This window comes from Sebastes umbrosus, chromosome 12 (assembly GCF_015220745.1).
Source record: "Sebastes umbrosus isolate fSebUmb1 chromosome 12, fSebUmb1.pri, whole genome shotgun sequence".
Lineage (NCBI taxonomy): Eukaryota > Metazoa > Chordata > Actinopteri > Perciformes > Sebastidae > Sebastes > Sebastes umbrosus.
Window position 1 is genome coordinate 11,009,307 of NC_051280.1, and position 12,201 is coordinate 11,021,507.

Consider the following 12,201-nt stretch of genomic DNA (forward strand, 5'->3'; position numbering starts at 1 on the left):
TTATCAAATAAAAAGCACCTTTCGTAGCACTTTGGAGAGAAAAAAACAACATTTTCACAGCCAGTGGAGCCGTGTGTGTGTGGCATGACGAGTGAGACCGGTATGATTCCTGGTGTTAACAGCTAATAAATTGGGGCCCATCCCCCCGGTGCTCTACTGGCTCAATTATATCCACATGTAGCCATTTTTCCTGCCATGTTAGCCGGACTGAGCTGCATATTTTTAAAAGGTGGGTTTCCATAACACTTGCTGAAAGCTACATTGGTTGTCGAGACACATGTTTGGGTTCTGTGGAAGCCAGACGCTGGCTGTTTTAATGCAGAAGTGCTGTGGGACGCAGCGGGGGCCGATATGTACGCTTTGTTTTCGAAAGCTCTCACCTCAGTGATGTGTGTACAGACAATTAACAGGTTTATTAACAAATTCAGATTTTTTTTTTAATAACTTTTCTCCGTAGACAAAAGAGAGGAGGTTTTCTCCCAGGTATTTCAACACTGTTGTCAAAGTTTCCTACAATATACTAACACATGTACATACACTTAGTTGCTAGTTTATTAGTAAAACTAAACTAAACTAATGCAGTATAATACCTTACCTGTTTTAGAGGGGTGTTTTAAATAGGTGTTGATGCAACTTTATGGGAATTTTGTAGTTTGTGGTCCTGTTGAACTGTATAGAGAGGCGAAGTCCCGCCCCTTCCGGCAGACGCCATGGGACCTTATTTTGGAAAAAATATGAACGGTAGTCAACGGCGAGAGACAAATGTTTTTTCTGATCCCATTTGAATTGCGCCACGAATCACACATAGCCTATAATGTTTGTCAATTTAAAACAGAATTTCGCAAGTTAAGAAAGTTGGAGTTTGTTGTAGTTTGATGAAGTCAAAACTAAAGTCATTTAGTTTTGTGTGAAACCGCTCAGCATCACCATCACTAGTAGCTATAGCGAGCTAACTAAGCTGTGTTCCACGCGCAAATGAAACATTATTTTACCTGATGTGTTTTATCCAGCGACTCCTGGTCTGTTTATCAGCCGGGAAGCGAAAGAACTTTTACATCTCAACAATGTAAACAACCAGCCAGTGTCATGCAACTCATTATTCAAATAAATGCAGTGCAATTAACTGCCATATAGTGGCGGTTGCTGTTTGGTGACAGTTATTTAACAGTGAAACTCAGCTGTTCTTTAGTTATGCTAATCCACTAAAGAAGCCTTGTTGAATGCTCCCCAGCAGGTACAAATGTGTGTTCAGGACCGTCTGCCCCAGCCGTCCCTGTGCTGTTTTTTTAACAAATGTTTGAGGGTTTCTGAAATTGGAGCAGGACCAGAGCCAGCTCTTTGAATGTCATGCCGTTGGCGCGTGCCAACCTTTTCTGCTAAACATTTCTCTTCCCCCCCATTCCCCCTCGTCCTCCCTCCCCCGCTCTTTTTCCAATAGCGGGAATGGAGAGCCTCAATGCTATCATTCTTTGATTCTGTTTGAATCTGGCCGCGTGTGAGCAGGAAAAAGGATCCAAACGTGCTTCCTGAGTGGTCCGGGGGGAAACTGTGTAATAAGCAAGGGGTGGGCGGTTAAAAATAACTGGGCTATATAAGCCCGGAGCAGGATCCCACTCACTCTCAAACTCTCACTGACTTTCGCTCTGACGGGACGTCCCGTGCAGGTCCGGCACCAACTCTCACACTTACACTCTGTTTTTTCCATGGAAGTTAACGGAGTATGCCACATGAGGCAGAGCTGATGTGTCCAAATCCTCACCGCAGTGACGGAACACTTACAGACCTGACACAGACGTGAAGCGCGCCAGCATTCGTGTCACTGATTGAACAGCCCAATAACACGTTGACAACATGAGGTTTCATCATGGAGAATATGAAACATAGGACTACATCTATATGACGAGCCATGTAACCCACCCTTTGTGCTGTTGTTTGGAAGCAAAATATACGTTACACATGTACTGTTCTGTCCGAAACTTTATATTTTAGGAGACTGGAAGGTCTCCTGAAGGATTGAACTGAAGTGGAGCATGTCTGTTTCCTTTATAAACACTTAATTTTTAGCTTTATTTCTTGGAAAGCTAATTTGTATTTTGGTTGAGCCCTCTTGTCTTTGTGTTTGGGTGGGATTGGGAAGTTCTGTTTGTAAACAGGCTGTCTTTTTTTTCAAATTTATAGAGCTGATGTTGTATTTTCGATTATCAATAACGAATAAAACAGTATCACAACACATCCATCTGCTCACGTAAAAAAAGAAAAAACACACAGGCAACCACAGAAGATGTATTCTAAATTATGGATGAATAAAGTTAAAATTATAGACTACAAAACAGAGGAGAAATATCTATAATTTACCTGAATAGTAACAGAAAAGACAAGCCGAGAAAAAAGGGTAATAGAAAATAAATATTATAGGAAAAGACTAAATAAATAAATAAATAAATAAATAAATAGAATAGAATAGCTACTCAGAGATTACTGTGGGTTTCTCAAAAAAATGTAGTAGTAGTGAATGTAGTATAACGGATTTTCTGTAGATTCATACAGTACGTAATGTCTCTAATCCAGTGTGAGTGGGAAGGAGGGGCCGGATCATGTTGTATTTCAAAATAAAAATGACCAAAAAAAGAAAATCTCAAAATGATCTTGGATAAAAACAGAAGTCAGATGCTTAAAATTCTCAACGTTACTGCCAAAACTATTCATGAGAAAGTTTTTGTAAGAGCAAGCTCATTGAGAAAACAGAATATTTCAAAGACTTAGTTTCGCTGTCACGGTTGCAGGAACATGTCTACGTGAGTTGTTAACAACTTGACAACTTGTTGATAACTGCACAGATAAGTCAGCAGCACTAGTAACACAAAGCTTGTGAAATGACAATGCGGGTTGCCCAATGATAAAACTATTGTGTAAATGTCAATTCAGGGAAAAAAAGCTTTTCGGGGAATTCTGTGGAAATGCTGTTCATCCACATTCAACTCTTGTTTCATATAGTGATTTCAGTGGTTCCTCTTCTGCAGATGTGCAGCTCACATGGGGCTGCAGGTTGGGAGACGGTGTTTTGATTTAAAGGACACCGGGTCAAGAATCCTTGCAAGCTCCAAGGTGTTTGTCCTGTTGTTGACCTCTGACCTCTCTGTGGAGGGGGCAAGCAGGAGGAGAATTTCCCCTTAAAGGAGCAATTAAGCCCCACTTCTTTATGAACTTCTTACAAATCTCTTTAACTGAAACCTCCGCTGAGAGATGTTTTTATGTGGGCTGCTGCAGTCAAAAGAGTGTCCCACCCAGCGCATGTGAGGCCCCTGTACGCTCGCCCAGTTTGCCCCAAATGAAATTCTCTCGTCGGGTACGTACACTTCTCCACAGGAAGTGACGGATCAGAATGAAATACAAACCTGTCTCTTAAACATCATGCGAGTTAGTGAGTGCTCCTTCCAGGGAAACACCAGATTTGCCAACTGCAGCTTTCTCATGTGTCTGATGCACGTCACAGAGCAGAGCACACTGTCTGCAGTTTCACAGGATTTCAGGCTGCTCATGCTGACATTTCAATCCGCCAGGTGCGGAGTTGTCTATAAAGTCTTTATACAGTTCTGTCGCAAATCTCCTGTTAACCTGGTCTGGCTGCTTCGTGACATTTAACTGAGCGTGTGCAAATAATGGATAAACCGGCTTGGCCGACACATACGACAAACTCCCATTGGGGTGTGAGTTTTGGTCAGGACTCGTAATGTTTGGTCTGTTATATTTTACGTAAAAGTTATTTAATAGAAGAAGAAAAATAAAAGTCTGATAAAGTGGATTTATTTGGGTAATTTCCAAATTTAGGATTGCAGGAATAAATTAAACTTTTTTGTCTCTCTGAAGTTTAGTCCTGCTACAAACCTCCGACACCAACTCCTCCTTTCCACATGTCAACGTATCCTTAAGGAGTGGTTCAACATTTCAGCCCATCCTCATTCCCAGCGTGTAAAATACTGACTCTTTGTCACGGCCATCGGCGTTTGATACCACCACACAAGGCACCCTATAGCAGCGTTATGAGACACAGCGGGCTTTCCATTAACTACAACGTAAACCCATCCGCTGCAGAAATAAATGCACAAGGAAAGTGCACCGGGAGTGACTGGTGACGTAGTTAAAAGAGCAAAAGAGACATCCAGGAGGTGGATGGGTTCAGCAAACACAAGGCTTTCATCCAGGAGACCGATGTTGGTGTCCTGTGCGTTGCGTTTTACTTTCACGTCACAATCGGCTGTTCGTTTGTGTTCACAACATTAAGTCATCATCTTCACTGTACAAACGTAGTCATTTTAAGCCCAGCCATGTTGTTTTTTCCTAAACCTAACCAAATGGTTTTGTTGCCTAAACCTAAGCAAGTGTTATTCTTTTAATTCCCAACATTAAGCATGTGTTAACTGTGACCGAAAAGTGATGCAGAGAGGACGACCGAGGACTGCGGATATACAAGCTGTTGTTATGATACATGCATGAAATAAAGCGTGTGCAAAGCTAAGCTGAAACATCTCCTGACTGTAGCTTCATATTGAACTCACAAATATATTTGAGAGTGGTATCGATCTTCTCATCTCACTCTGCAAGAAAGCAAATTTCCCAAAGAACTATTTCTTTAAGCAAGGCGCTGAACCCTCAAACAAAAATGTAAATTGCTTTGGACAAAAGCTTAGAATGAATCTCAAAATCATTCAAAGTGCATTATCAAATAGCACACAGGCGTGATATGCTGTTAGACAGCCTGGTTTAAAATATTGCAGCACAAACAGCCACTGATATTCAGCAGATGAGAACTTCCAACATGGACTACAGAGAGTGATAATATATATATTTTTAAGGTAAATAATGAGATATATAACTATAACTACCAAACAGCGGATGATGTTCCTCAAATTGAAACTTTGGAGCATTACAAAGTGTTTAAGGTGGCTGAGTAAGAGGGGAAGTGAGAGTGCTGTAACTCTCACTGGTAGCAGAGCAGAGGAGGAGTGCTGCTGCACAGAGCAGAGGTCAGAGTCAGCGGTCAGCGAGGTTCAGACATCAGGCCGACCGGCCGCTTCCTCTCCGGCATTACTGGACTCCTGTCGTGTGACGCACTTTCCACTGAACATACGAGTACAGATCAGGGATCAGGATGTGGAAACCTCACAGCTGCACTGACAGTTTACTGGTGATGGCGGACATGACAGCTCGATGAGAGGTGATGTGTCTGTCATGAGGATCTGAGCTCAGTCGTTCTGTGTTTGCTCAGATCGTCACTGAGACACTGAGTACTTTTTGTACTGCACCTGTTGCAGAAGAGGAGTGTTTCCCTCACTCTAGTGGTGGAAAGTACATTTATTCAAGTAGAGCACTCAAACCTGCAGTAGGCAGAATATTTTTGGCATCATTGGTCAAAATTTCCATAATAATCTATCAGCATGTTGTAATTCAAGTGTTCTGAGAGATAACTAGACATACTATACATTATATACTGGAATTTTAATTCCTGTTTAAGTTTTGACCAATTGCATTACAAAGGTGTACTCTTTAATTGTAATTCCAAGTTGCTAATGTACGATTTATTATTTTAATACAATTCACTAAATCTATTTCTATGTATTTATTTGTTACATTTTGTTTCACAAAGTTAAGAAAGCAAAGTTTAAGTCAAGCTAGATATTTCCTTACACATAAAAGAATGATCCCAGTCACTTCCACACAGTGAGGCACACAGCTTATTAATTAAAGGCTGGTATCAGACCGGTACTCGGTATCGGACGATACCCAAAGCCCAGGTATCGTTATCGGTATCAAGACTGAAAAGGTTGGATTGGTACATCCCTATCTATTTGCTACTTTTATTGAAGTATTTGGGATGTAAATAAATCTGGGATAGTTTATATATTATATTATATTATCATTCTATGACATATGAGTTATTAGAGGAGAAGTGAGAAAGGGGTAGGGAAATATAAGTTTTACTTCTACCTACTCCTTTTTGGACACTATTACTCTTGTTTTGTTTGTTATTATTTGGTATCTGTTTTTATTTATTTTTATGTTCGAAATAAGGTCTTTCATTCATTCAAGTAAAGCACCTGGATGCTTCTTCCACCACTGCTAATGATTGTGAGATTTAATAACACTGAAATCAATGTAAAGCCTGTTTTTGATTGTGGTCCCTTTATTTCTAACTTTAGATATTTTATCATTTATTTGGGGTTTTATGCATACATTGATTATGGGAGTGATGTGCAAAGGTATCTTAAAATGTAGATATCAGAAATTCAAGTTCAGGTGAGTGATTTTACATCAAGAAACAATATATTTGAGGCTATTTAAGGGATTGATGCAAATGATGTGCTACTGACAGTTGTCCTAATGACCTCGGGAGCCAGAGGATCCCTGCTGAGAGAACAACCAGATCTCTCTCAGCAGAAACAAGCAGACCAGAGTTGTGATGCAAATGTTCAGACTCGGATCGACACGGCAGCCCCCCTTCAGTCATTCAGCCATTTACACCTGAATGGAGCAAACAACGGGACGTTTACCTTTTAAATCATGTTTACATCAAGAGCGTTAAAAAGCGGTGAAAACCGTTTGAGACGACCCTGGCGCCTGTTTGGACAAGCCTGCTGAGAGAGGACAAAATACTCTTCCATTAATGATAATGAGCCGAGAGCGAGACGCGCCAAACAGGTGGAGGAGGCATGATGAGGACATCTTCATCTTCATCTTCATATACACTATGGTACTGCTTTATTTCACACCTTTTACAGACACCAGTTGGACCAGTACAGACTGGATTTGGGAGTTTTTTTGTCATTATAGTGGAGAGAAAATAAAAGAAAACAGAGACAGATATTTATTTTGAGGCCTAAAAATTAAAGTCACATGGAAAACTTGAGAAAATGCCAGATCCAATATGCTCCATACATTTTGATGTTCTAGTGCCATAATCTCCATAGCCTGCCTTTTATCATATATATATATATATATATATATATATATATATATCCAATCGGCTCCATACATTTTGATGTTTTAGTGCCATAATCTCCATAGCCTGCCTTTTATTAAATATATATATATATCCAATAGGCTCCATACATTTTGATGTTTTAGTGCCATAATCTCCATAGCCTGCCTTTTATTAAATATATATATATATATATCCAATAGGCTCCATACATTTTGATGTTTTAGTGCCATAATCTCCATAGCCTGCCTTTTATCATATATATATATATATATATATATATATATATATATATCCAATCGGCTCCATACATTTTGATGTTTTAGTGCCATAATCTCCATAGCCTGCCTTTTATTAAATATATATATATATATCCAATAGGCTCCATACATTTTGATGTTTTAGTGCCATAATCTCCATAGCCTGCCTTTTATCATATATATATATATATATATATATATCCAATCGGCTCCAGACATTTTGATGTTTTAGTGCCATAATCTCCATAACCTGCCTTTTATTAAATATATATATATATATATATATCCAATACGCTCCATACATTTCGATGTTTTAGTGCCATAATCTCCATAGCCTGCCTTTTATTATAAATATATATTTATATATATTTATATATCCAATAGGCTCCATCTTTTTGATGTTTTAGTGCCATAATCTCCATAGCCTGCCTTTTATTAAATATATATATATATATATATATATATATATATACATTATTTTTTCCTTCCAGATTTTTAACCCTGTACTCTTGATCTAATTACATTTTATGACTCTTCATCAAAAGAAAAAGGATCTCGTGTGTGTTGTGTAGTGGTGATTAACTGACATCTTTAATATTGACTTGTTGGTGCGGCTTGGCCTCCAGCAGTTTCTGTCATTAGGCTTGTTCTTTTCAGCATATTACGTAAGAACCTATGGTTGCTATATTGCTCGTGTGTTTGTAATTTTGCCTGCAACTTTTTTCCAGCTCCAGCAGCTCGGTCTCAGGTGGGCAGGTCCTATGTGAGCTGAGTGTTTGTGCGTCATCCTGCTGGAGGAGGCGCGTGTCTTTATAGGCTGCTCTGCTCCTCCTCGCCTGTCACAGCTACACACACAGCAGCTACACTGAGCCTCCGCTGCCTGAGAGCAGCCGCTTTATAAAGAGCTAAATTTACTGAACCTTACGTTGTTTCCTGAGCTCTCACAATTGGCCAGGCGCGCTCGGGTTAGAGGGTTATAAGAGGTTTGGAGGACGTCCTTCCACTTTTAAAACTTCATGTTCATGTGCTCGGAGCGCAGCTGTGGAGAGCGACAGTAAGAGACAGAGACAGAGAGAGACAGAGAGAGACGCGCAGAGTCTCTGGTGCGACTCAACAAGAGATTTTGACAAGAAATAGTTTGTTATTTCACCAAAACGATGGCCTTATCCGGAGTGATGCTACCTTCATTTTCCACCTTCTCAAACCAAAGAGAAAAAACCTGGGAAAACGTAAGTTAAAATGATCTTCTTTATGCTTTTTAAAATCTGTGGATAGGTTTATTTGTTTATTTGTTTTGCACATTTTAAGACCATACAACATAACAAAAAAATAAATGAATAATATACAGTGCAGGAAGAGGCAAAAAAAAAAAACACTAGGTTTATCTGAAGCCTCCACCTTTAGAGAAATTATTTATATAAATAAATAATATGACTACATAATAGTGATAACAAACAATTAGGACATGTTTGGAGTTGCGTCACTTTGTTTTTCACCTGTTTTGGATTAGAAAGGTAATGTCTTGTAAAGCTGTTTGGGAAAACAAAGAAAAAAAATACTTTATCTTGTATTTTAAGAAACTCCTAATTAAGGCTGAATTACTGGTCTAGTTGGATATCGCCTACAATCTGGCATATTTTATTCTAGATTCAAGATTCACTTTATTGTCATTTCACTGAGTATTTGCATACACAGAAGAAGGAAACGAAATATTGTTTCTCTCCCAGCAACTCCCGTCAGTGCATTAAAAAGGATAGAATAAATAAGTATTAAAATTAACATACCTAAAAATAACAATAGAAGAATAAAATAAGTAAACGTTCCAGACACAATTTCATACAATGCTGTTTTGCATTACTGTTCCAAAAATTCTCTAGCAACATCATATCTGAAGAAAAAAATACTTTATCTTGTATTTCAAGAAAAGAAAACTCCTGATTAGACTGAATTACTGGTCTAGTTGGTCTAATCTCACATATTTTACTCTAAAGCAACATCATATCTGATCATATCTCTATTTCTTCTCCTCCAGAGGTGGAAAGGAGACATGGACAGACTAGTCTCCAGCAGCTGCTCCATGCTTGAGATGGTACACAACCTGGACAATCACAGCAAAAGGGACGACGAGGATCTGAGTAACTATTTGGATCTGGATTTTATTCTCGCCAACACGACCGGCTCCGAGAGCAGCGGAGCGGACTTTGTGAACACAGACCCGGGCATGTACACACCGGGCTCCTCGGTGCCTTCCTACCCGGCGGAGGAGCACCGCTCCCCGCCTCCGCCCTACGGCCTCAGCCTCATGACGGAGCTGCTCCGCTCCGAAGGAACCAACAACAACAACTACGGCGTGACGCGCAACAACTCCTGCGTCCAGGGGAGATTTTACGTCAACACGTCCGCGCATTTCCCCCGCCACCAGGAGATCAAAGTGGAGCCGCCCATGGACGGTTACGGCCCCGTTTTGGGCATGGTGCCCCAGAGCTGCAGCAGCAAAATCAAGCAAGAGGGCAACGTTTCGTGCATGATGTCCTTCGAACAGCCCCGGGTGGCCATCTCCCCGCGGGCATCCAGCAACATGACACCGCCTCTCAGCCCACAAGACCAGGCAGCTTCCGACTTCTCATCCATGAACTTCTCTCAGAAGTACCACCACGGTGCACCGGCAGCGGCTTTCCCACACCACCCTCAGGCTCCACACATGCAGATGCCCTATCACGCCCAGCACACCGCCGCATTTGGCATGTACGACGAAGGTCTGAGCCTGCAGCCAGGGGGCGCTCAGAGGGTGATGCTCACACCGCCCTCCTCTCCGCTGGAGCTGCTGGAGGCCAAACCCAAGAGGGGACGGCGCACGTGGCCGCGTAAGCGCACGGCGACGCACACCTGCACCTACGCCGGCTGCGGGAAAACCTACACCAAGAGCTCACATCTGAAGGCACATCACCGAACTCACACCGGTAAGTTTTGAGCCCCAGATCCTTCATGATAAATAACACTACATCGTCTGCATAGCCTCAAAACCATGTTTACGCACCCCTTTTACGCACAAACTAATAATCTCCCATTTTTCTTTGTTCGCGCAGGTGAGAAGCCGTATCACTGCAGCTGGGAAGGCTGTGGATGGAAATTCGCCCGCTCCGATGAGCTGACCCGCCATTTCCGCAAACACACCGGACACAGGCCCTTCCAGTGTCACCTGTGTGAACGCGCCTTCTCCAGGTCTGACCACCTGGCGCTTCACATGAAGAGACACATGTAGAAGGAGCCCACATAAAGGACTTGGGAAGGGGGTTGTTATTTTTTTTAAAATTGTGATTCAACTGATGTATTTTTTATTTAAAATTGTTGACCAAACATGACCAAAGTCTTTTTTTTATATAATATTGAATTAAAAAGTTTTATTGGTATTATTTTCTAATAACGTAGCTGGTACTACTTTGGTTCAATAAAAAGCTTTAGAAAAGCTGTGTTTGCTTTAGAGCAGGCAGACCATGGAAGGGGCTGGCCCTGTATATATACTACTACTCTCCTTTTGACAGAACTGGAACGCTGTGTTTGACACAAAAGTGCCTTTCTATGACTGTGCTACTGTAAAACTCTTACGACATGGCCTCAAAACAGTACATGTTGTTATTGACAGGGGTGAAATGCACATACAGATGCCTAACGTGCAGAGACAATGTTTTATTTAAACTGCCTCAATGTCTGAATGGCCTGAACTGCTTTATTTTAATTCTTGAATTTCTTGGATCCAGCACCCTCTGTTCACTATCAGGGCTTGATGTCCTGTGCATTATATTTCACTTAAATTTATATAAATATGTACATGGTTTTATACTGTAATATGTGTATTTATTGTAAATATTAAAAACAATGAAATTGAACATTTGACTGGGGAACTCTTTTGTTGTTCACACATTCAATGAACCACGTCCACCCACTCAACAACAGGTTTCAGGCCTGTGCACCATCAGATCTGTTACACTAAATAGGTTATACATGTTGCCATTGAATACCCACTTTAATTTGGGGCACTTGATTTCCACTGTGATGTTTTGCAGCTGCGAGACAGAGAAGGGCAGCCGCTTGTGGGCTTAGCCTATAAATACAAACACTCCATTTCCATAATTACAGAGTGAGCCGGGAGCCGTCTGGACAGAGGGGCACAGCAAACCCTCATCAGGGAGCCCATAGACTCCCTTTCTGATGGCTAGAAATTATAGTAGGACATCAAAGGGCCTTAATACTACAATTACACAGAGTCACCCTGCACTACAGTTTCAAAGTCCGTGCATATCATGTCTGCATGGTGTCAGTGAGCATTTGTTTCTCCCGCATCAAAGGCTGCATTGAGTAGATATATCAAAGCCAGATGGCATTTTAAGCAAAAAAAGTAGATAAATATTAAACATTATGCTTCGAATATGTGGTTGGTGATTGAAGCAGCTCTCAATTATTTAAATTTTAAATAAAAAATGGTGTCACACCCAGTTGTCTTGTATCTTCACTTCACTCAGAATAATGACATGCACACCCGGAACGTGACTTGGATGCGTTGATCAACACTTTACTAGAACTTATCATATTTTTAAAAAGAGGAAGTACACATTAGGTCAAAAATATCTGCTGTGGGAGATGCAAATGTATCACTCTCATTTCACTTTTTTTGTTCCAATATCAATACAAGATATAAACATCTTACATTCATGTTAATATAACTCTGTGTACATTTGATTAAGACCTAAGAATACAGTTGACATTTATCTTCCTCCAGGCCACCTGCGGTATGGAACATCTACATTTATCGCTGATAACATTTATTTTACAAACTATTTATGACCTGTTGAACTGGCTTACTTCTTCCTGCAGTTGTTGTTATAGTATCTTAATTTAATAAGGTGAGACTTACCTTGTTCCAGGAATGTTAAAAATCACTTTTATTCAATTAAAAGTCATTAGAGA

At 40.6% G+C, this 12,201-nt stretch overlaps 1 protein-coding gene across 1 annotated transcript; it reads left to right on the forward strand.

The window, feature by feature from the left end:
* Window positions 1-8,074: 8,074 nt before the first annotated feature.
* Window positions 8,075-11,123, forward strand: LOC119499163 (Krueppel-like factor 2). Its single transcript, XM_037788413.1, has 3 exons — window positions 8,075-8,465; window positions 9,269-10,196; window positions 10,323-11,123. Exons 1-3 carry the CDS (start codon window positions 8,394-8,396, stop codon window positions 10,496-10,498), a joined length of 1,176 nt encoding a protein of 391 aa, XP_037644341.1. The 5' UTR covers window positions 8,075-8,393; the 3' UTR covers window positions 10,499-11,123.
* Window positions 11,124-12,201: the final 1,078 nt, after the last annotated feature.

Bases quoted from the DNA above. Each gene is read 5' to 3' on its own strand.
- LOC119499163 (XM_037788413.1), top strand. From the start codon at position 8,394: ATGGCCTTATCCGGAGTGATGCTACCTTCATTTTCCACCTTCTCAAAC. The intron at 8,466-9,268 runs GTAAGTTAAAAT...CTTCTCCTCCAG, and splicing joins GAGAAAAAACCTGGGAAAAC to AGGTGGAAAGGAGACATGGA. The intron at 10,197-10,322 runs GTAAGTTTTGAG...TTGTTCGCGCAG, and splicing joins ACATCACCGAACTCACACCG to GTGAGAAGCCGTATCACTGC.